Consider the following 25,093-nt stretch of genomic DNA (forward strand, 5'->3'; position numbering starts at 1 on the left):
TTGAATAGACATGGTTTGTGGTTCTTGTTTTTGGCTAATTGGGAGTTCAGTTTTGTTACTTGCCAATTGTAATTGGAGCGGGGGAGGGTTCTTTACTTCTTTAAGCCTCAGTCACTTCATGTCTAAAATGTTACTTGCCTAGGTGAGATGCACATGTAAAAGGTCTAAGAATGTCTGGCATATTCACAGGCATTCACATCATTTAGTGCTGATACCTTCTCTGGAGAGGTTGGAAGGTGGGAATTTAATACTGAAATAATTGCCAGGGCCCTCCCTGTACTGATAATCTTAGTAATGATTCTGGTATCATATCCCCTTCCCTAGGTCTCTAACACCAGATTAATATTTGGACCCCAGTGAAATCTGCTTCAAATGAACCAAGACAACCTTAAAAGGAACAGCATAAAACAGCTTACTGACTGGAGTGTATGGGCAGTGGGCTTTGCTTGGCTGGTCCCTTCAGCTTGCTGTTCCAGGAGACAAGCTATCTGGGAATGGGGGAAGGAGGAAGCTTAGGTTTATACCTCAGGCATGACTCTACCCATGCACATTTCATATTGTCTCTCTTAAATTATCTGAACATGTATTGCCCAAGCTTTCCTTCATTCAATAGGGTTTCCAGCTACTGGGCATAAGGCCAAACTGGGATGGAATCAGGGATATATATGAGCTGAGTATTCCAGGTGTGTACCTTGTATGGGTTGTGTGTGTCCTCCTGCTGTAGTTGAGCCTTGACTGCTGTTTTCATGTTAGTGGGAGAGAGTGACCCTCAGGCTGATTGGCTGTGAGGAATGACTGTGACTCCAGCAGATGAGCTATTGTACAGGGGCTGACCTCACAGATCAGGATTCACTTTAGCAAGGCTCTACTGCCTGCCCAGTCCACCCTTTGGGTGTATCATTTGTAGAGGTGGTTGAGTGGTGCTCTGGTGGGGTCTGAAGCCGGTCAATAGATGTGCTGGTTCTGTGGCCTCTTGGGAGGGGCTCTGGTGCAGGCCAAAGTCAGATGCTGCCTTCGTTCAGCCCAGGGCCACCTGACATGAGCTACAAAGTGATCTGCAGATGTTTGCTGATTGTCCTGGACTTAGAGGTGTCTGGGATAGGCTAAGTTGTAAACTAAGGCTGGATGCTACTAGTGCCAAGCTTGGGGCCACTTAGCAAAAGGTATGGGGCTCACTGAGGCTAGACACTGTTTGGAGTTTGTAAACCTTTGAGAGATTTTAGAAAAGTCTTCAGTGCAAGGTGAGACAGGTCTTTTGTATAAAAAAACACTGGAAGCTGCTTGGGTGGGCCAGTAAGTTGGGTGAGGTGAGTCTGAGGGAATCACCAGGGTGAGGCGAATGGTGTTAGCTAGGTTGATGGAGACTCAGACTTGTCGCCAACCCGCATCTGCAACAAAGGTGCAGTGGGTTCTTCTACCACTTCTGTCTGGGAGAAAACTTCCCCTCCAGCCCTCACCCTAAAGCCAGACAATGCAGTTCCTCCTCATATGTTCCTGGTCCCACCCCTCTCCTCATCCACTGCTCAACACTAGAGCTCAGAGTGAGTGAGTTTGTCAGCAAGTATATCTGACTGTGGGCCCTCCAAGAGGAATGCCTGGGACTCCAACAGCCTATTGTCCTACTCAGCCACAGACCCTTATGATTTTACAATCAGAAGCTGTGGGGGGGCCTCCCCTACTGACACTGAAACTGGGCTGGGGAACCCAGTGTGAGGCTGGGACTCCTTGCTACTGAGGGGGCTACGTTTGCAGCCTAGACAGCCCTTCCATTTGTTAACCTCCACACTGTGGGTGTGGGGCCTGCCTGTTCTGCATTTCCACACCTCCCAGCAGTCTCCACATGGCTTTCTGTTTGAGTGCCTATTCTTAAGTAGGTGGTCTGCTGGATATTGGTATCACTAATGTGGGCTAGATATGGACCATGCTGTCATGTCTCTAATGAGCTGAAACAGAAAACTTAACACAATAAGAGTTTGCTTCTCACTTGTGTCATGGAACAAATAAGTGTTCTGTTAGTCCACCTTCTCCATCTTACTCAGAGGCCTAGCATTGTACTTTGTGGCTATTTCCTCCTCCAGGTCTTTGGATTCCTCTCCATGCAGCTGGTGGATGGGGAGAAGTAAAGGAAAATGGTGTGTTGGAATTTTTGTGAGCCAGACCTGAGAGAAGACCACATCATTCTGCTCATATGCTCCCCTACAGGAAGACTGGGAAATGTAGTTACTGGGTGTCCAGCAAAAAAGGGAGATGTGTTTTGGTAAACACAGAGCAATTGATGAGATGACAAGGCAGAGGTTCAGGTAGTTGTGAGAGGTTCAGGTGTGGCTGAAGCACAGATGGTGTAGTGGGGAGAGGAGATGAGCAGGCGGGGCTGTAGGCAGAGTAGGCAGAGCCCAGATCACACAGGGATTGTTGGCATAAGGCTCACATTTTATTGTGTAGGCAATGCGGAGCCATTGGAAGATTTTAGTGAGACAAAACTGAGTTAGAGGGAGAAGGCCAGGAGACAGTATTGTGGGGGCAATGTGGTTGTCCAGGCAAGACATGAAGGCAGAGAGGAGATGGGGAGAAGTGCACGAGTTGTAACAACTTAGGAAGTAGAATATCCAGAGCTTGATTTTAGGGGACTAGGAGAAGATGGTGCTAAGGATGACTTCTAAGTTCCTCTTGCAGATGATTGGGTACTTAGAGGCAAATTTGCCCTGAAAGGGAACTGAAGAGAGTAGCATATTGAGGGTAGGGAGCAGAGAGTAAGTTCATTTATGAAAATGTTGAGTTTTCCCACATATAAGAATAAGCAGTTGCATATAAAAATATAGAACTTAGGAGTAAGTAATCTGTTCAGACCATGGAGAAGGTGGACTCGTTCAAAGAAACCTGGGCTCTGACATTCAGGGGTTAGTTGGAGGAGGGGAGGCCATAAAGGGTGCTTATGAAGATGGGCCCAAGGACAAGGCAGAGTTATATCTTTGAGGTCAAAGTAGGTAGGAGTGTTAAGAAAAGAATGACCATTTTTAGATTAAGAATCAGCTCTTAGGGAGGTCATTGGTGACCCCAATGAGCCTAGCACAATGGAATGAGATGGCCAGGTGGGGAGGCAGCAGAAGTTTGATTCCAGGGTATAGAAGCATTGGCAGGAGGGGAGAGTGGCACCAGTGTATAAGGTTACAATTTCAAGTAACTTGGCAGTGAAAGATAGAAAGAACATTGGCCTAGGTAGGAAGAAGGCTGGGTGGCTTTCTTTTCAAGATGGAAGAAATAAAAGCAGGGTTAAATGTAGTTGAGGAGGAGACAGTGAAGAGGAAAAAGATGTGGGGATGGGACACAGAGGCCAGGTGGAATAACTGACTTTAGACAGGTGGGGTTACACCTCTGCCACTGCAACAGGGAAAAGAGGTCAAGGGAAAATGAATGTTGGTAAATTTGCAGGGGGCAAGGTAGGGGCAAGATATTGAGAGACTTTGCCTCCTGGTCTCTGGTTCCTACTACATTATCAGGCTGTTCGTAGAGCAGACTTAAGATTGAAACTGGAGACAACTCAAGACCTTCCCAACTCAGGGCCCCTACTTCCTTAGATGGTTGGCCAGTCTCTTTCCAGCATTCTAATTGTACCAGCATACACTGTGACAGGAACAGCACTCGCAGAGGAAGGGATTCTCTCACAACTTATCATTTAAACAAAACCACTGACTTGTGCTTACAGCTAAGGTGTAAGTTCCCCTTCTGCTGCCTGAATGAAGGTATAGAAAAAGAACAATACTTGAGTTAGAATCCAGGGATCTGGGTTCAAGTTCTTACTCTATCGTTTATCAGTGAAATGGTCTTGGGCATGCCCCCACACCTGTCTAAGCCTCAGTTCCTTAACCTGCAAATGGGGATGTTATAACAACTACTGGTACTCTTGTGATGATTAAATGAGACAGTAAGAGTGAAATACTTTAAAAACTCTAAAGTGCTGGCCATAAATGTAAGTGGTTTCTAAGTTAGGAAACAGCTTCCAGAAGTGCTTCTGTACTTGGAAAGGGCTGCCCACGGGAAGGCTGCACTGAAGCATTGCCAGTGAGACAGGAGGCAAGCCCAGGTGTGGCTATTGCTGAGTATACACTCTCCTATTCCTGGTCAGGAAAGGCTGTTAGCTGAGTGGAAAGACCTGGTAGGGGAGTGGTGTGTGTCGAGAAATGACTTCCTGGCAGACATGGTTATGTCAACTGTTTAAAACCAGACTCATGATCTTGCCTCATTCCAACCACAAACCTGCTCCTCCCCAGTCTTTCCTGTTTACCCAGTCATTCAGACCCAAAACAGTATAGTCTCCCATGACTCCTCATTTTCTCTGAATCCTTTTGATCAGCAAATCTCATCAGTTCTATGTTCAAAATACATCCTGAACTCAATTACCTCTCACCACCCTGCAATCCTGGACAGGCCCTTCTCTGAGTACTTTGCATATATTAAATAATTTAACCCTCGCAGCAACCCTATGAGGGAAGAACCATTATTATCAGTCCCATTTTACAGATTAAAAAATGGAGACACTAAGATATTAAGTGTTTGTATAGGAAAGAGTCTGAAAAGATACACATCCAACTGAGATAGGTGGTTGCCTCTGAAGAGAGTGATTGCAGATTGGCATCTCGGCTTTCAACTTCCCATTCTGTCCTTTCTCACATTGTTCTCTGAACACAGGGCTTCTTCCTGTACTGTTTCTTTGTACTTGCTGTTCCCTGTAGCTAGAATTGCCTCTTGGAATGGGTACATGCCTATTCAGCCTTTGGCTCTATTTCAAACAGTCACTTCCTGATGGCATTTGCACACACCTGTATTACAGTACTTCCCATTTTATAAAATTCTGCCTTAGCTTCTCCTGTACACTAATGGGCTGGGGCATGTACTTTTCACCTTCCTCTTGCATGCTTCTCCCATTACCTGGCCTAAGTTTGCACTCAGAGCTCTATCATAGTATTAAGGGATGGCACTTAGGTGAGGACCTTCTCATGGAGATAGGTCTAGAATCAGTGCTGGGGGAGCCAGGCCCATGATCTGACTTCAGACTTATTTTCTGGGATTCAGCTTCCTATCTTCCTTGTGGAAAAGAGGATCTTTACCCACTAATCTCCTCTGCATACCCTCTCTTTCAGAGATGGTGAGGGTCTGGCTGTAAGTCTCTGTGTTAGTCACAGTATAACTTTCTGGTTCCCTTTTGGCCTCTCTGGTAGAATCACTTATGCCCTGAGTACAGAATACAAAGGTAGGCCCATCTCAAGTCTAGATCCAGAAAGATCATAAAGCACTTCAAGTTTAGCTGCTGAATGTTACTCTTAAGCATTCCTTGGGGATGTTTTAAGGTGACTATCATCTATCTATCTATCTATCTATCTATCTATCTATCTATCTATCATCTATCTATATTTATATATCATTTAATCTACCATCTATCATCTTCCATATATATGTCTATATATAAAATATCATATGCATTATATATTTTTCATTATTATTCTAAGTAAATTTTTCATCATAATTTCTTTTTTGACCTGTAAATTATTTAGAAATGTTTTTTAACAACACATATGTGTTCATATTTTTAAAATTATTTTTTGTGATTGCTTTATAACTTAATAACATTATAAAGAGCTTAATTTGCTTGATAGTCTTAGTTCAGGTTTCTTAGAAAATTTAAGTCTTCTAAGTTAACCTTACATCTTAACACTTTATTATGAAGTTCAATCCTAGGGGAGCAGTAATAAGGGGGAAAGGGCTGTGAGGCAGGCAAAGAGAGAAGGCAAAAATAAGGTGCTGTGTTACTGAGTTGACCACAAGTCCATAAGCAATGTAACTGGTTGCTGAATCACAAGGACTGTCTCTGGGGAACTAGGGCCTCTCTGAATGGTTCCATTTCGAAGAAGGATGAGTAATTTATCTGCTGGCTCCTTCCTGTCTCCTGTCTTCCATTATTAAACATTTGTCTCATAGACAATAATTTTCATATTTCGTTACTCTCAGCCTTTCCAGGCAGCCTTGGGGAAGCCAGAACTCTATGAGTACAGTCTTTTGGCTCTGGATGCTAGAGCTACTCTGACCCCCACTATGCTGAATGTGATGAAGACCACTGAAGCCAAAGTCCAGCCCTTTTCCAGGGGAAGTGGAGACCAGTGTGGTGTTAGGAGAAGAGGTGATGGCAGTTGCCAGAGCTTTAGAACCAAAAGGGCCAAAGCTGGGTCCCCTCAAGACAGGAAGCCAGGCCAGTGATTACAGCCTAGAGGTAGGAGAATTAAGTATTCAGCAAAGCTAAGTCAAAAGTGATGGGAGCACAAAACTGGGTCCGGTGGGTACCTATACCCACTGGGTTGAAACTTACTTTACGGACTAGTACATAGTCAAGTTTTTACAGATATGCTTGAAAAGGATGTTTAATAAGTGTTAAGTGCAAGGTTCTACATATCTGGAAGTTATTTTATTTTGTGTTTATATAAATTTAAAAGAACTATTTGCTGACAAAAATTTCAAATGTATCTAATTGTCTAAAGAAGTTATTGTTCATATATACAATGGAATATTACTCAGCCATTAAAAAAATGAAATCCTATCAGTTGCAACAACATGGATGGACCTAGAGGTTATTATGCTGAGTGGAAAAAGTCAGACAGAGAAAGATAAATACCATATGATTTCCCTTCTATGCAGAATCTAAGGAACAAAAAGAACAAACTAATCAAAAACAGACTCACAAATATAGAGGACAATTTGGGATTGACCAGAGGGGAGGAGGTTGGGGGTGCTGGGAGAATAGGGTGAAGGGTTAAAGAAGAACAGATTAGTAGTTGATAGGTGGTCACAAGAATGGGGAGCACGGCATAGGGGATGCCATTAGCATTGATGTAATGGCAAGGTAGAGAGCCAGAGGAGAGAAAGAGCAATTAGGGGGATCATTTTATAAACTATATAAACGTCTAATCAATGTACTGTATACTTGAAATTAAAAAAATAAAATTAAAAAAATTCAAGTGTACAGAAAAGTAGAATAGTAAATATCTACCACCTGGATTTCATACTTGTTAACCTTTTGTCATTTTTACTTCAACTGTTTTTCTTCCTGAAGTAAACTACAACTTTGTGTCATTTTACCCTAAGTACTTCTGTATGCATCTCTAAATATTAAGGACATTTTTGTTAAGTATAGCATCACTGTCACACATAACGAAGTTAATTTCTTATTATTATTATCCAGTATCCAGATGATATTCACATTTCCCCAATTACCCCATCATCTATGTTTTTTGCTGCTAATTTGTTCAATTCAAGACCAAATCAAGGTCCATAACTTGTATTGGTTGTTATGTCTCTTAAGAGTCTTTCATGACATTGACTCATTGAAGAGATTGGGTCACTTGTGTGGTAGAATGTCCTACCTTTTAGATTTATCTGTTAGCTTCCAAGTGATATCATTTAACTTGTTTCTCTAATTCTTATATTTCCTATAAACTGGAAATTGGATGTAAAAGTTTAAGTTAAGCATTTTGGATAAGATGCCTTTAAGTGACACAACATGAGATGTACTTCACATTCATATCAGGAGGCATAGAATACCTGATTATTTTCCTATAAGGGATAAGATGATGCAGTTCAATTCTTGATTTTAAAGTTGGGGTTTCTTCTTGAATTTAGCAAGAAATTCGTGGAGGTGATACTTGAGCATTATGAAAATATCCAGTTCCCCAACAACTTTTTACTTAATGGTTTTAACATCCATTGATGATCTTTGCTTAAATCAATTATTTCATTAGAAGTTGCAAACAATAATTTTCTATCATGCATCTATATTGATTAGCTACATTTTTTTTTTCTGTAAAGAAGAGCTTTCCCTCACCATCTTGGGTTATCTTGTTACTTGAAAGTAGATTTCTATGGCAAAGCAGAATAATGCTTGATTTTTTTCTTTTAAAATACCATTTCCAAGTAAGAACTTGGTATGACAGCCAACCCCAGTGGTGACAAAGGGGTTGTGTTTTTTTTTCTTTTTTCTTTTCTTAGTTTATAAATTTTAACTTACTATGTCTTCCTTTTTAAGATTAGATGGTGACTCTCTTTATCCTAAAAGCAGTTTTGTCTTTTTGTCCTAAATGCCTATTTTAAAAAATATTATATAGCTTCTCTAGTTTAAATCAGGTCAAGTGCTTGCTTTCTCTATCTTTTTCAATCTTTTTAGTTTTAATGGCTCTGTAACCTAATGTTTTAGCTATGTCTCTTATAAATAACATGTAACTTGATTTAACATTTGTATCCAATGTGAATCTATGTTTATGAGTTTAATATTTATTATGATTATTGAGACCTTTGTTTTTACTATTCTACTTTATAAATTTTATTTGTTCCATTTTCTATGATTTCTCTTCTCCTCTTCCTCCTCTTTCTTCTTTTGAGTTTGCTTGATTTTTTTTCTTAATCTATTCCTTGTTTTTACTATTTTGGAAGTTAAACACTATTTTCTGTCTAATAAAAGTGGCCATAGAGGTAACAATAGTAAGAACAGTAAGTACAGTAGTTACGCCAACAGCATGACAGTACATTTTATATTATAACTCATTTCTTGCTTCGGTAGACTTGGGGATGGGTAGAGAAGGAGAGGGCTGTCTCAGGTCCTTTTCCGCTTTACTCCAGCTCTTGGTGATCTGGGCTCTCATCGGAGAGTCTACTTCCATTCAGTCAAGTGGGAACATTCCTTTATGGCTTCGCAATGCCTTCTGAGACCTTGGCCCAGAGGCTGGCCTGTTCAGTGGACTGTGTCTCTCTTCTTGGGATGCTAGGAGCACCAGGGGCCAGCTGAGCTGGGGCTGCTGACTTCCTTCTGGGTGTCTTGGGTCTCTTACAGGAATGGAGGTCCTTTTCTATACCAAAAAATGCTGAGGCTGTGGCCAGAGAGGTGTTTCTAAGGACTCTTGCTCTGTATCTGGCTTCTGGGGGATTCCCTGGTGGGCATGGCAGGGGATAAGCAGTTTCCAGCACTGCAGAGAGGCAGCAACATCATGGCTCGGACTAGAATAAGAGATGAATAAAAAGAGAGTCAGATGACTTGAAAGTGGACAAAGCAGTGATGTGTCCAATACTAGTCTTCATTTTCTGAAGCTCTTTTTTCTTCTCTCTATCCTCTAGGGAAGTCTCATAAACCTTTCTACCCTCTTTCTATTCAGAATCTGTTTTCTGGAAAGTATCTGACAGTCTTATTCTGCCAGAGATTTAACAGTGATAAAGCTGGATATGCCTCATACTCTAAGGTATTTGCATTTAATGGGACTCTCTGATATAAGAAATTTCAGCTCTTAATGGTGGAATCCAGGCTGCCACTTGCTGGATGTAAAGGATTGCCTCAAAGCCATTTAAATCAAACCTAAGAATAATGTGGTATCCCAGGAATAGAGAAAGGGAGGGAGGAACAACAGGCAAACATGCTCACCTTTCGGACATTATAGATCCAGTTGAGATAGGCTGTGACCTTGGTGTATACTCCTGGGGTACTCGGGTCCCCACAGCCATGGCCCCAGCTCACAATGCCTACCACTTGCCACAGGTCAGAGTGATACATCAGGGGCCCACCGCTGTCACCCTGTGAGAGCACAGAACAGGAGCTGCCAGGGAGGGCAGGCAGGGTGGGATGGAGGAGTGGGATGCAGGAATTTGTTCTCTTTTGCTCCCCTAGAACTTTTTCCTGGTCTGCCTCACTCCCTCTGTTCATACTGTTCTAGTAGCCTATAATGCCCTTCTCTTTTGGAGCAAAAGGATTCTGTGGGAGGTCAAGTGAATGTGCCCATAGCGACCCCCTCCCTCAGAGATCCACAACTCATACTAGCAGATTGAAGGCTCTAAGAGGTCTTGCAGTAAGGAAGCCTGGTTATCTTTGTTTAACCTCGTATTTTCCAAATTTATTTAATCACCCATGTAGTGCCTATTTCATGCTAGGCACTGTTCTGAACAATAAGGGTTCAATGAAAGAAAAGAACAAAGATCCCTGCCTTTAGGGAGCTTAGAATCAAATGGAGAAGAGAGGGAGAGAGAGAGAGAGAGAGAGAGAGAGAGAGAGAGAGAGAGAGAGAGAGAGAGAGAGAGAAAGAATAAATGACCAAATAACAAAGCAGACAAGAAAATATCGGATAGTAAAAAGTGCACTTATTTGGGTATCTTACTAGCTCCTACCTATAGCCTTTGAGCCTTCTCCCTAAGAACCCAATAACACTGTGGCAAAACTGCCTGTTTAAGCATCTTTCCCATCCCTGCTGTGAGCTCCCTGAGGGAAGACACAGTCTCCAAACCCCAGCACTTACCTGACATTCAAGAGATCACTAAGAGATACCTCTTGAGTGAAATAATTTAATGACTGAGAATAGAGGTGGAAGCAAGTTTAGAGATTTTAATGAGAAAGGCTCAGAAGATGCTCTAGGGTGGAGGAAGTAAGAATATATCCAGGAATTGGTCAGTGGGGATGGGGTGAGATGGCATTGTACCAGGACTCAACTAGCATGAGATCAGTTTTCTCTAGTGTAGTTGCACAGCTTGAAGACAGTTATAGAGAATATTGACCTGGGGTTCTTGCCCTTGAGGTACTCATACTCCTGGAGATGATGGGTGGTGAAGGTAACATCATCTTTGTACATGAAATACATATACATTTAAAATCTTTCTGCTTGTCTCCATCCATCCATCCTTTCCTATATCTTTACCTGGCTATAAGCCGTCTTTCCTTCTGTCTCTCTCTTCCTCCCTTCATTACACGTTGAGTGCCTACCATATGCGAAACTTCATACGGGGCATTCAGACTTTGAACTTTTCATCTTTCTAGGACCTACATCCCTATCCATAGAATTCCTTCAAGATTCTTGGAGGCCTCACCTGGCAGGTGTCCACACCGCCCTTCAGAATGCCTGCACACAGCATCTCCTTGGTGACTTCCCCCTGGTATGCATCCTCTGCATTGCATCGAGTTCTGTCAATGATCCGGACTGATGCCTGAAGCAGTGTGTCAGACAATTTCCCTAGGAGGTTGAAAACATACTCACATTCTGTCCTTGTCTTCTACCTCAGCCCACAATAATTTTTCTGGGCTGTTGGGCATCCTGGTTCTTGGACCTCTAGGATGTTTTTTCCCTGAAGGATGGCCCTCCTTCCTATCACCTCTGAGAGCTGCTCCCCCTGCCCTGTCATCCTGTACTTACCTCCACCCTGTTCTGTAAAGCCCCATCCAATGACCCATAGTGGGGTGGCTGGAGTGAGCTCCTCATCAGAGAAGGGCAGGCAGATGGGCTTGATTGTGCCTGCCAGGAACAGAAAGGAAGAAGGGACCCAATGTTCAAGAGAGCCTGGCATCTAGGCCTTCTGACATGGTTGACACCAGGATTTCTATAACACACATTCCATGAGATGTTAATAGAAGTGGTATGAGAAAAATGGTTCTGTGGTCAAAGAAGTTTAGAAAATGTGGATTGAGTTCCAGTCAAGGTGGCAGAATAGGTAAATGTGCTCACCTACCCTCATGACCACATCAGAATTACAACTAAATTTTAGGACAATCAACCCGGAGAACCATTTGAAGAGTAGCTAAAAAGAATTCTCATAACTAAGGATATAAAGAAGTCACATCAAGTCTAGTAGGAGGAGTGGAGATGTGACATGGGCTAGCCCCACACCTGCATGTGGCAGTTAAGAATTGGGAGTGATAACTACAGAGGTCCCCTCCTGAGGAGCGAGAGGGTCCTATCCCCACACCGGACTTCCCATCTCAGAGCACCAGTGCTGGGAAGTGGAGCCCCCACAACATCTGGATGTGAAAATCAGCAGAGATTCCTTCTGTCTGGGAGAGAAAGAGGACTGCTGATAATCCAGGAGTCTTCTTAAAGGGCCTACACATGGAGTCATGTGCTTATAGGCATTTGCCCTGGGCTCTGGTGGAGGGAAAGTGGCTCAGGAGGTACCAGATATACAGGGAGAAACTGAGTTGTGTGGCTTCAAGCCCTTAAAAGCTCTCAAAGGACTGCAGGCCGTAGGCAGGTGGCAGCTAGTCTCAGTATGCCCTGTGCCTTATGCTGAGTGGCTGCAGGCTCAGCACTGGAGTCAAATCTGAATCTGCATTAACCTGGTGAACACTACTCACTCCACTCTGGTGACTGTCTGAGACCCCTCCTCTCCCTACTTTCATATTCCCAAGGCTCTTTCATCAGCTGAGCCTTACAGGGCAGCTAGCAATTGGTGGCAGGACTCAATATGTCCTGTGCCTTTTGCTGAATTGCTCCAGGCCTGGTACTGGTGGCAGCAGCCTCAGTTCATAGTTGTGCCTCTAGGTTCAACACAGGGAGCTACCAACTGTGAATCTCTTAGCAGCTCCTAACAGGTAGCCCCAGGCCAGTCACAGGCAGTGGTAGACCTTGGCTACTACTGGAGCCCTTCCCAAGAGACCCCAAAATCAACACACTTGATGGCTGGCTTAAGATCACAACAGAGCACTGCCTGATTAGCCTCTCGAGCAGCATACCCAAAGGGTGATCTCGGTGGGCACTGGAGACTGCTGGGTCAAATCCCATACCGTGGAATCAGCTCCTATACAGCAACTCGTACACTGTGGTCATGGCTAATCATCATAGCCAGTCAGCCTTAGGGTCAGTCTTAGACACTGACATGCTAACAGCAATCAAGCCTCAATGACGACAGGAGGGCACATGCAACCCACACAAAGAACAGCCCCAGAACACTTGGCTCAGATGACCAGGGAGACTGTGCTGTTAGGCCCCACAGTACACCTACTACATAAGGCAACCCTGCCAAGACTGGAAGACATAGCAGATCTACCTAATATACAGAAACAAACACAGAGAGGCAGCCAAAATGAGGAGATAAAAAAATATGTTTCAAATGAAAGAATAGAAGAAAACTGCAGAAAAAATAATGAAATGAAATGGAAACAAGCAATCTACAAGATAAAGTTTAAAACACTGGTTATAGGATGCCCAAGGAACTTAGTGAGAACAACAAAGAGATAGTAAGAGCAAAAAAGAACTTAGAAACCATAAAAAGAAATAGTCCAAAATGAATAATATAATAACTGAAATGAAGAATACATTAGAAAAAAACAACAGCAGATTAGATAAAGTAGAAGATAGAATTAGAGAGTTGGAAGACAAGATAGCAGAATACACCCAATCAGAACAGAAAAAAGTAAAAGAATTTAAAAAATGAAGATAGTTTAAGAGACCTCTGGAACAACATCAATCATAACAACATTTGCATTGTAGGCATACCAGAATGAGAAGATAGAAAGGGATTGAGAATCTATTTGAAAAACTAATGACTGAAAACTTCCCTTATCTGGTGAAGGAAATAGACATACAAGTCCAGGAAGTGTAGAGAGTCCCAAACAAGATGAACCCAAAGAGGCTCACACCAAGACACATCATAATTCAAATGCCAAAGGTTAAAGGCAAAAGGAGAATCTTAAAAAGAGCAAGAGAAAGGCAGTTAGTTGCCTACAAGGGACCTCCCACGAGACTGTCAGCTGATTTCTCAACAGAAACTTTACAGGCTGAAGGGATTGGCACAAATTACTCAAAGTGATGAAAAGCAAGAACTTAAAACCAACTATCATTTAAAATTGAAGGAGAGATAAACAACTTCCCACCCAGAAAAAAAAGTTAAAGGAGTTTATCACCACCAAACCAGTATTACAAGAAATGTTAAAGGAACTTTCTTAAGAAGAAGAAAAAGGGGGAAGTGTCCATAAATATAAGTAATAAAATGACAATAACTACATATATATAAATAATCATTTTAAGTGTAAGTGGATGAAATGCTCCAATGAAAAGACATAGGGTAGCTTAATGGATAAAAAAACAAGATCCATACATATGCTGCCTACAAATGACCCACTATAGATTGAAGACACACAGAGACTGAAAGTAAAAGGATGGAAAAAGATATTTTATGCAAATAGAAAAGAAAAAATAAGTTGGAGTACCAATACTTATATCAGACAAAATAGATTAAAACAAAGGATATAATATTAGATATGGAAGGACATTTTATAATGACAAAGGGATCAATCCAATAAGAGATGAGGATATAATTCTTGTAAACCTTTATGCACCCAACATAGGAACACCTAAGTATGTAAAACAAATATTGATGAATATAAAGGGAAAGATCTACAGTAATACAGTCATAGTAAGGGACTTTAACACCACATTGACATCAATGGATAGATCAGAAAATAAATAAGGAAACAATGACTTTAAATGACACCTTAGACCAGATGAATTTAATTGATATTTTTAGAGGATTTTACCCCAAAGCAGCAGAATATACAGCTTTTTCAGTGCACATGAAACATTTCCCAAGATAGACCATACATTAGGCCACAAAACGAATCTCAATAAATTTAAGAAGATTGAAATCATATCAAGGGTCTTCTCTGACCACAATGGTATGAAACTAGAAATTAATTACAAGAAAAAAAAACTGAGAAACACACAAACAAATGGAGGCTAAATAATATGCTACTAAAAAATGAATGGGTAACAATGAGATCAAGGAAGAAATAAAAACATATCTTGAGACACATAAAATGAAAGGCACAATGACCCAAAATTATGGAACACAGTGAAAGCAGTCTTAAGAAGGAAATTCACAGCAATACAGGCCTAATTCAAGAAACAAGAAAAATTTCAAATAAACATTATAACCTTATACTTAATGGAATTAGAAAAAGAACAGCAAATCCCAAAGCGAGTAGAAGAAAATAATAAAGATCAGAGTAGAAATAGATGAAATAAAGTCTAAAAAATACAAAAGATCAATGAAACGAAGAGCAGTTTTTTTTTTGAAAAGATAAACAAAATTGATAAAGCTTTAACCAGATGCATTAAGAAAAAAAAAAGAGAGGACACGAATAAACAAAAAATGAAAGAGAAGTGACAACTGACACCACAGAAATACAAAGAATTAAAAGAAAATACTATGAACAATTATATGCCAGAAAATTGGACAATCTGGAAGAAATGAATATATTCCTGGAAATATAGAATTTTCTAAGACTGAATCAAGAAGAAACAGAAAATCTGAATAGACTGATCACTACTAACAAAATTGAAGCCATAATAATAATAAAAAAAACTCCTAACAAACAAAAGTTCTGGACTGGATGGCTTTACAGGAGAATTTTACCAAACATTCAGAGAATTAACACCTGTTCTTCTCAAACCATTACAAAAAAATAAAGAGGAGGGAAAGCTCCCAAGGTCATTTTATGAGTCCAGCATTACCCTGATTCTAAAACTAAACAAAGATATTACAGAAAAGAAAATTATAGGCCGCTAATCCTGGTGAACATAGATGCAAAATTCCTCAATAAAATATTAACAAAACCAAATTCAGCAATACATTAAAAAGATCATATACAATGGTCAAGCGGGATTTATTCCCAGAATGCAATTGGTTCAATATCCATAAATCAATTAACATGATATGCTACCTAAACGAAATGAAGGATAAAAATCATATGATTGTATCAATAGATGCAGAAAAAGTCTTTGGCAAAATCCAACATCCTTTTATAATAAAAACTCTCAGCAAAGTGGCTATAGAGGGAACACACCTCAACATAAAAAAGGCCACATATGACAAAACCACAGCTAACATCACACTCAATGGGGGAAAGCTAAAAGTGTTTTCCTTAAGATCGGGAACAAAAAAAAGATATCCACTTTCACTACTTTTATTCAACATAGTACTGAAAATCCTAGCCATAGCAATCTGACAAGAAGAAGAAATGAAATGCATCCAAATCAGAAAGGAAAAAGGAAAACTGTCATTATTTGCAGATGATAAGATATTGTTTATAGAGACTCCTAAAGATTACTTTTAAAAAAACTATTAGAACTGATAAATTCAGTAAAGTAGCAGGATACAAAACTAACATTCAGAAATCTGTTGCATTTTTATACACCAATGAACTATCAGAGAGACAAATTAATTTTTTTCATCAAAAAATAATAAAATATCTAAGAATAAATTTAATTAAAGAGGTAAAAGACTCATACTCAGAAAATTATAAGACATTGAAGAAAGTATTTGAAGAAGATACAAATATATAGAAACATATACTGTGCCCATGGATAGGAAGAATTAACATCATTAAAATGTCCATACTACCCCAAGCAATCATTACATTCAATGCAATCTCTATCTAAATACTAATGACATTTTTTCACGGAACTAGAGCAAATAATCCTAATATTTATATGGAACCAAAAAAGACCTGAATAGCCAAAGCAATCTTGAGAAAGAAGAACGAAGTTGGTGGTATCACGCTACCTGATACCAAACTATACTACAAGGCTAAAATAATCAAAACAGCATGATACTGGCATGAAAACAGACACATAGATCAACGGAATAGAATAGAGATCCCAGAAATAAACTCATGTTTATATGGTCAATTAATCTATGACAAAAGAAGCAAGAATATACAATGGTGTAAAAACAGTCTAGTCAATGAATGGTGGGACAGTTGGACAGATATGTGCAAAATAATGAAACTAGATAGACCACCTTCTTACATTATATGCAAGAATAAACTCAAAATGAAGTAAAGATTTAACTATAAGATCCAAAACCATGAAACTCCTAGAAGAAAACATTGGCAGTAAACTCTCTGACTTTGCTCTTAGTAATATATTTTTTTCTGATATATTTTCTCGGGCAAGGGGAACAAAAGAAAAAAATAATCAAATGGGATTACATCCAACTAAAAAGTTTTGCACAGCAAAGGAAGCCATCAACAAAATAGACAACCTACTGAATGAGAGAAGATATTCGCCAATGATACCTCTATTAAAGGGTTAATATTCAAAATTTATAGTCTATGGCCATGCCACCCTGAACATGCCCAATCTCATCTGATCTCGGAAACTAAGCAGGGTCGGGCCTGGTTAGTACCTGGATGGAAGACCACCTAGGAATACCAGGTGCTGTAGGTATTAAAACAAAATTCAAAATTTATAAAGAACTCATACAACTTAATGGATAAAAAATAAAGAAGCAATCCAATTAAAAAAATAGGCAGAGGATGTGAATAGATATTTCTCCAAAGAGGACATATAGACATATGGCCAATCAACATATGAAAAGATGCTCAACTTGACTAATCATCAGAGGAATGTAAATTAAAATCACGATGAAATATGACCTCACAACTGTCAGAATGATTATTATCAATAAATCAACAAGCAACAAGTATTGGCAAGGATGTGGAAAAAATAGAATTCTTATGCACTTTTGGTGGGATTGCAAATTGGTGCAGCTACAATGGAAAACATTATGGCAATTCTTCAAAAAATCAAAAATAGAATAACCATATGACCCAGGAATTCCACCTCTGGGTGATTATCTGAAGAGATCCAATTTTAAAGACATGTGCACCTTTATGTTCATTGTAGCATTATTTACAATAGCCAAGATATGGAAGCATCCATCAATAGATGAATAGATAAAGAAGTTATGGTATATTTATGCAACAGAATACTAGTTGGCCATAAAAAAAATAAAATCTTACCATTTACAATGGCAAGGATGGTCCTAGAAGATATTATGCTAAGTAAAAAAAGTCAGACAAAGAAAGACAAATACCATATGATTTTACTTATCTATGAAATCTAAAGAACAAAATAAATAAACAAACAAAACAGAAACAAACCCAAAGATACGGAGAACATTTTGATGGTTACTAGATAGGAGGGAAGTTGGAGGATGGGTGAAAAAGGGGAAGAAATTAAAAAGTACAAATTAATATTTACAAAATAGTCACAGGGATGTAAAATAGAGCATAGGGAATACAGTTGATAATATTGTAATAGCTATGTATGGTGTCAGATAAGTACTAGACTTAACAGGAGTGATCACTTTGTAAGTTATATAAATGTCTAACCACTATGCTATATACCTTAAACTAATATAAATAATATATGTATTATTTTTAGGTGAGGCAAACCTTGGTTGACCTCACAGATTGCAAGGACCTTGTCAGCTTACAATCCCTAATCTCTTTTATTTTTTGTGCCTACAGCACCTGGTCTTCCTAGGTGGTCTCCTGTCCAAGTACTAACCAGGCCCGACCCTGCTTAGCTTCCAAGATCAGATGGGATTGGGCTTGTTCAGGGTAGCATGGCTGTAGATTAATATAAAATAATGTTAAATGTCAACTATAAAGGAAAGTAAAGAAAATGTGGGTTAAACACAATAAAAATTATCTAAAAACTTTTAAAATCTTATATTTTGAATATACTAGTACACTCCAAGAAAAGAGCTAAAGTATATCATGTTTCCCAAACTTATTTGATAATAGAACCCTTTTATCCCCAAAAGATCAATGTCCTATGGAACCAATAGTTGGAAATGCTAATCTAAATACTATCTAATACAAGCATGAGTCATCTAACAGTCGTTCAAAGCTTTTATGGGCTGCCTTAACAGCGGTGAGTTAACTGACCCTGGAGGAGAGCAAACAGGCACAATGACCCCTTGGCAGGGATATTGTATAGGCTCTTAGCATTAGTCAGGGTTGGAGGATTAACTAGATACTCTCACAGCTTCAAGACAGGATGAATCTCTTATCCTTGCTTAAGGTGCTCCACATGGAGAAAAGAGATCTCAGAAGAAGCTCTGGCAGGGGATAGGATGTCAGCTGACAGCTTGAGGAGGCCTTATGGCATCAGTGGTGTCAGGCTGATATATTTGTTAGAAACAAATGGACAACCGAGGTCTCAAGAGGAGAAGTGATAACCTGAAGGCTACTTAGTGAGCTAGTGGCAGAGTAGGTATAACCTGACCTAAGTGGTTCTGTTCACCTGTGCCACCTCTCACCTGAGAATGTGAGTGGGTATTTCAGCTTCACAAGGGCGATGTCCTTTTCTTTGAGGTATGTAGTGTTGAGCTCAGTGACGAAGATCTTGGCCACAGGCAGAGATGGAATATTGCCCAATTTGTTTGAGCCGGCCCTCACCCTCCAATAGGACACATCAAGATGCTTCCTGGGCAGAGACAGTGAGGTTTGAGGCACAGACAGTGAGGTTCAGGCCTGAGCCAAGCATGAGGATGCTTTGCCAAAGGCTGAGTCTCCAGGGCCCTGGGGTTTGGGGTGCTGGGTGTCCCTGCCTTAGGACATAATGATGGTGGAGTCAGGGGTATTGGATAAGGGACAGTCTGAGGAATCACCTATCGCAGGCCAAATTCCTTTCCCCAGTGAAACCTGACTAAGAAAACTAACTAGAGGGCTGGGTAAGGGGCTGTTCCCAATGCCTGAGCTCTGGGGCCCTGACACTGTCCCCTCCTGTGCTTTTTATTATTATTGTTACTCATGTGGTACTTGTATTATGGTCAGTTATGTTATGTATTTGTCTTTCTTCCTCCCTACATGAGACACAGCTTAGTGTGCAGGTATGGTTTTCCAGGAAAGGATTTCTAGCTTTTGTCAGATTTTCAAAAAAGGTAAAGAATCACTGGCCTAGACTGTGAGTTCCTCTAAGATAGTAATGGGGCATGTGGACACATAATATAATGCTTGGTATCTAGTAGGTATTCAGCAGATGTTGAATGAACAAAAGTGAAGAAGGCCTGGGAATGGTCCTTTCTTAGAGAGATGGGCAGGCCTCTCTTTGCTGGTCTATAAGAAAACATATACTTTTTTTTTCTTTTTTAAATAGTTTCTGGACATGCCAAGGGAATGGCAGTGTCTCTAGACCCTAGAACCATTTTCTAGAAGACTAGCAAAAAGGGAGGGAGTTCTCAGGACTCCAGGCACATGGTAGAGCTTCCATGGAGTGAACTATATGGAGGTGGACTAAGGACACTGGGTGTCTGATGGCTTCCCATTTGGAAATGGTCAAGCTAGGTGACTACCACCCTCTCCATAGAATCCCAGTGCCTGACAAGGACATCATGTTCAGCATTTCATTGGTGTGCCCACACTCTGAAACATGGTCTTTAAAGGGGAGAGTAAAGGGGAGAGATGGCATCAGAAGACAAATCAGTAGACTGGGGACCCAGGAACTCGGACCCTTCCATGGCTTTCACTCCCCCAAGGCCTCCTTGCAGCATGGGCCTTACCTGAAGCAGTGGGCTGCTGTGAGGATCCAATGGTGGTCCAGGATGCTCCCGCCACAGATGTGTTGTTTGTTGTACTGGATGCTGACCTGCCAAGGCCAAGCATCCACAGGGGCCTTCTCCCCGCCCACCACCCGAGGGGCCTTCAGGCTTTCCCCGCAGGCTGGACTCGGTAGTAAGGAGAGACAAAGCAGGAGTCAGGCTTTTGGAGGATGGAGCTACTTCTCTTTAGAGCTCAAGTCTATCTCAAGCAGACTATTATGCTTGAGACCTGGGGTGGTGGTGGTGAAGAGGACCAGGCCAATTTTGAGTGTTTCATGGGGAGATATTGAGTTTCAGAGGCCACAAACTTTCCCTGGTCTCCCTTTCCTTTTTATTTTATTTTTCCAGTTTGGGATATGCTTAGGAGTTTGTATTGTGAACATGGTGTGTCCATTATGCTGGGAATTTATGACCCTTAAATCAAACGATGAGGCAGAATCAGAATTATGAAAGTCTTACACAAGTGGACTGTCCCAAAGCCAGTCCCACTGAGTAACAGTAAACAATGCCCACAGGTTGCTTTGAGAGCTAGGAGTGGGAAGAAAGATTCAGAAACTGGGTCTTCCTGTCCTAAGCTCACCTTTCTCCTAGTGCCTCCCCAACGCTGAGTGAGTCTCCCACTTTGACGTTCTATTCTCTCTTTCACATTCCACTGTCCTAGATTTCATATCTGACTCTTGAACTCTTATAAAAACCTCAAATTCCACTTCCCTGCCCTTTTCTCAGCCTTGCCAGTCCTTCTGGCAGTCACTGCCACAATGGCTGCTAAAGGTGACTTCTACTGCTACCCTTCCTGGGCCTATGCTAGCCAGGGGCTTTTCAAAATACCATCTAATTCCAAACAATGCTTTGTACATGTCACCTCATTCACTCATTCAAAGTCCTTTAGCATCTCTTTTTGTAGGGTAGAGTTTAAACTCTTCCCGGCAGCCTCCTGTTATCCTTATATAAAATTTCTGTCTAGCCAAACTGATCTACTTGTAGCCCCCTAAAAAGTCATTCTGCTTTTGCTCAAGGAAGCCCCTGTCTGTGAGATACTATCTCCTCTCCTGTTTATCTAAATCATTGATTTATTCAGCAAATTTTCACTGAGTGCCTGCTGCATCTCAGGAGTACTAGGAAGAAAGTGGTGGATAAGACCGAAAAGCAGAGGTGATCCTTCCCCTCCTGGAGCCTACAATTCATTTTTCAATGTTTAGATTTGGCACCACCTCCTGGCCACCTTGGGGATTTCTCTCTCTTGGAATCTCCACAGCCTGCCCTGGGTGTAGGGCAGCCTTTCATTGTTATCATGTTTCAATCTTATCTTCTCAGTGAGACCTAAGTCTACTCAAGAGAGGGTCTGGGCCTTAAGACTCTTTGTGACTCCAGTGTTATTTGGTGCATGGCATCAGATGATGTGACTATTCATTTATTCATTTACTAGTTAGTCTCTATGTGTTAGCCCCTATACTGTAGGTATCGCGGGGGTTTCATGATCATGACTAAAAGTCTTAACATTCAACAGCGAAGCATATATACTGTTAAAGTGCAAAGGCAGTGATGATGAACTTCCTCTCAGGCTGCCCAGTTTCTGGTCATCCTTCCAGGCTCTGTTCAGTTCTTCTCCCATGAGGCTGGTAGAATGAGCTGGGCCATAGTGCTTCTTTTCTCTTCTGATCTCTTCTGTTAGAGTGAGGGAGTCTCCTGGAATCCTTTTGAGAAGTTGGACTAAAGGGCTTCTTGGGAAGATGAACCTCAGAGAAGTCAGGTGACTTACTCAAGGTCATGCTGGAAGCCAGTGGGACTGGTGCCCAGGTCTGCTGATTCTCCATGCAGCTCTCTCTGTAGCATGTCAACTGCGACTGCTACTCTTTGGCACTTCCTATATGTGGCTTTGCATCTCTGTTTGCTCAAATATAAATTCCTAAGGATAACAGCCAATTCTTTTACTTGTCGAGTATTTTCTGCTTTACATTAGTACATCACAGTGCAAGATACATTCTAACTATTCAATAGATCTTTGCTAAACTTAGTGTGAATAATCCAATCTTGGCTAATTATGGTGATTGTGACAAAGGAAGTTGTGTGGGCCCTGACCAGGAGTGAGAGGGGTAGAGGCCCTGTCCTGCCTTTTACAGTTTTCCTACTCTCTTTCTCAGGTCTCTGCTCAGGTTGTGGGAGGTAAGAGGAAGTTCTTAATTTCAACCACTTGAAGGAGCATTGACTTATAAGCGTAAGGGCCAAAAAAGTAAGGTTGGGACAAAACAGAGTGAAACTTGGAGTCTGAGAGATTTAAGAATGAGAACGAAAGTCTTCCTCCTTCACCATTGCTGGCCCGGGACCCAAACCCTCAGAGATGGGACATACTCACCAAGGCAGTACAAGGAAACCAGGGAGCCTGAGAGACAGGGTCTGGAATAAAGACACGGAGGTCTTGTGGTTTCCATTTCTCTGCTGGCTGGGAGGCAGGGGCTCAGGTCTTCTGGCACTATTGAGTCAAGTCCCCTCCCAACACCTGGGAAATATGGAAGCTGCATAGTGGGGACTATATAGAAATTACACTGACCCTCAGTTCAGTTCGATTTATTTTGACTGAACTCAACACCCCCACTGATAAGTATCTACAATGTGCTGGGGCTCTGACAAGCAGGGCTCTTGGCAACCTGAGATGGAAGAGAGCAGAGTCTGGAACCGTGTCTGCTGCCCTGCAGGTTTTCCAAACAAGAAAATAATGGAATTTCGATGGAATTCCAGGCAAAGGATCATTCTGCTCCCATCCTGTCCTTTTTGAGATCTATTTTTTGATAAATGAGCTGCACTGAGCAACATCCCTAAATGCTAAGAAACCAATATCCCCTCTGAACCACTCTACTGCAGGTGACAGTTTTCATTTAGATTTATGCTCTAATGCAGGGTAGTGAGGCATAGGTATAGGTTATTGCAATCACCATGCAGTCTCTACTCTGGAGAGTTGGGAGTATGGAGGAGTCTTACTCTAGCCTGGGTCAGTGACAGGGAAGAACAAGTGACCTTTGAAACATTGCCTGCTGGGCTTAATAGGGAATACAAAGCAGTACAAAAAAAAATTGGTTTTACTATTCAACTGATGAAAAAGCTGCCAAGGTGTTAACAGAATACTTTGCTCAGCTTTCCATTGTATTTAAAAAAAAAAAAAGTTAACACAGAACATCTCTCAAAAATATAATTCTCTAGCTCTTGGTAGCTAACAGTCTGGCTGGCCAAGAGTTCTTCCTGTTATCTGGCTTACAATCCCCTTGCTTTGTCTATTCCGCAAGACTTGACAGCAGCCTCCATGTGTGAACCTTCTGTGGGCCAGAGGGTGTCCTCTCACTTACCCACTTGGGTTTTGCACCTGAAGCTCCTGGCTATTTGCTACAATTTCAACAACATCCAGATCTTGATCTGGGCCAATCTTCACGGCTCTGAAGATGGGTTTGCTGCTCATATTGGGAGGGAAAAAGAGAGATATGTGAGTTGGGGCAGGAATTTAGAACAAGATGGTGAGAATAGCCCTCATTCCAAGGAGAGAGGGTGGCAGAGAATGTCTGGTGAAACATGGCAGGGGAATGGAGGTGGTCTTGGTCAGTGAAGGTGGTGTCTGCTTTGCTATATAATAAGGGACGTTCCCTTGGCATCCCAGGACTCAGCTCTAGGTGCATTGCTTACGTGGTCTTGCTTTCTTGGGCAGAGAAGCCTGGTCCAGAATCTGGAGCTCTGGAGAAATGTTAGAGACTTTTTTTCTTTTCTAACTCCCAGCTCTGTCCCTATTTCCAAAATCCCAGTGGTTTCTTTTGTTTCACAGTGAAGAGAAAAAGCAGGCAAAGAATCCCAGGTTAGCCACCCCTTCCCACCTTGGGGAGAACTGGAATCTGGATATTTGGTTCTCTAAACAAGACATCTAGTCTTAATTTGGTACTGGAGGTACATTTATAGCCTCTTTACAGATAGGACAGGACAAGATCAGGCTTCACATGAGTCCAAACAAACATATCTCTCACTTGGACCACCCTCTTTTTTTCCTTTTCTTTTTCCTTTTCCTTTTCCTTTTCCTTTTCCTTTTCTTCTCTCTCTCTCTCTCTCTCTCTCTCTCTCTCTCTCTCTCTCTCTCTCTCTCTCTCTCTCTCTCTCTCTCTCTCCTTCCTTCCTTCTCTCCCTCCCTCCCTCCCTCCTTCTCTCCCTCTCTCCTTTCTCTTTTCTTTCTTTCTATCACAGTGTGCCCACCTTGGCAAGTCACACTCCTTCTCTGAGTCTCTCTAAGACTCATTTTCTCTCTCTATAAAATAATGGATGGACCAGAGTATCTCCTACCTCGAACCACCTAGGTTTTTATGGTGCTGGGACAGGAAGGACCTCCTATCTAGTTGGAAAAAGGAAAGTAGAGAAAACTGAGACCCAAAAGAAGGGATGATGGTGGAAATGGACAGTCCCAGGAAAATTAACCTCTGTTTACTGATTATATCCTGATGAATAATTCTGACCAGCTTTAATTTTGTAGACCTCAAGAGCCAGGTGATTTCATGCTTTAGCGAGCTCCAGGAGGACAGACTCTCCAGGAGCCTATAACCTTAAGAGACCCTACTTTCGAAATCAAGCTTTAGCCTGCTGTGCTGGGTACAGCTGACTCTGCAGTTGGCTGGCATGTAGTGGGGAGGAGGGGTGGCTGCAGTGAGAAGGCTGGGCTGGGGTGGCTGCTGGAGGAGGGGGGAATAGCAGTGGCAGGGTGAGTTTTCCCAGCTATCCTGGAAAATGAAGGTGGTGGAGTATCCTCTCCAGAGGGTGCTGGTTGTTGCACCCCATGAAAGGTAGAGAGCATCAGAAGTCTGACAACCAGAGAGCAGAGGGCCAAATAGGTCTCATGGATCAGTAATGGCTGCTTGGAACATTTATTGAAAAAGGAACTTTAGGTTGCCTTAGG

General features: G+C 41.5%; 1 protein-coding gene and 2 pseudogenes across 1 annotated transcript in view; 1 reads left to right on the plus strand and 2 right to left on the minus strand.

Annotated features, from left to right (window-relative positions):
- Positions 1-8,402: 8,402 nt before the first annotated feature.
- The window catches only part of TMPRSS4 (transmembrane serine protease 4), a 41,138-nt gene continuing 24,447 nt past the window's right edge, over positions 8,403-25,093 (minus strand). Inside the window, exons 6-13 of the mRNA XM_016155676.2 lie at positions 23,514-23,615; positions 22,529-22,569; positions 20,137-20,296; positions 18,895-19,061; positions 11,205-11,303; positions 10,882-11,024; positions 9,452-9,601; positions 8,403-9,033 (exon numbers count right to left, since the gene is read on the minus strand). Of these exons, the coding sequence (XP_016011162.2) occupies positions 9,022-9,033; positions 9,452-9,601; positions 10,882-11,024; positions 11,205-11,303; positions 18,895-19,061; positions 20,137-20,296; positions 22,529-22,569; positions 23,514-23,615 (874 nt within the window). The 3' untranslated portion in view covers positions 8,403-9,021. The remainder of the gene's footprint in view (positions 9,034-9,451; positions 9,602-10,881; positions 11,025-11,204; positions 11,304-18,894; positions 19,062-20,136; positions 20,297-22,528; positions 22,570-23,513; positions 23,616-25,093) is intronic.
- On the plus strand, positions 16,894-17,012 carry LOC118603655 (annotated as a pseudogene).
- LOC118603197 lies at positions 18,089-18,207 on the minus strand (annotated as a pseudogene).

The sequence above is a fragment of the Rousettus aegyptiacus genome, unplaced genomic scaffold, assembly GCF_014176215.1.
Source record: "Rousettus aegyptiacus isolate mRouAeg1 unplaced genomic scaffold, mRouAeg1.p scaffold_m13_p_5, whole genome shotgun sequence".
Lineage (NCBI taxonomy): Eukaryota > Metazoa > Chordata > Mammalia > Chiroptera > Pteropodidae > Rousettus > Rousettus aegyptiacus.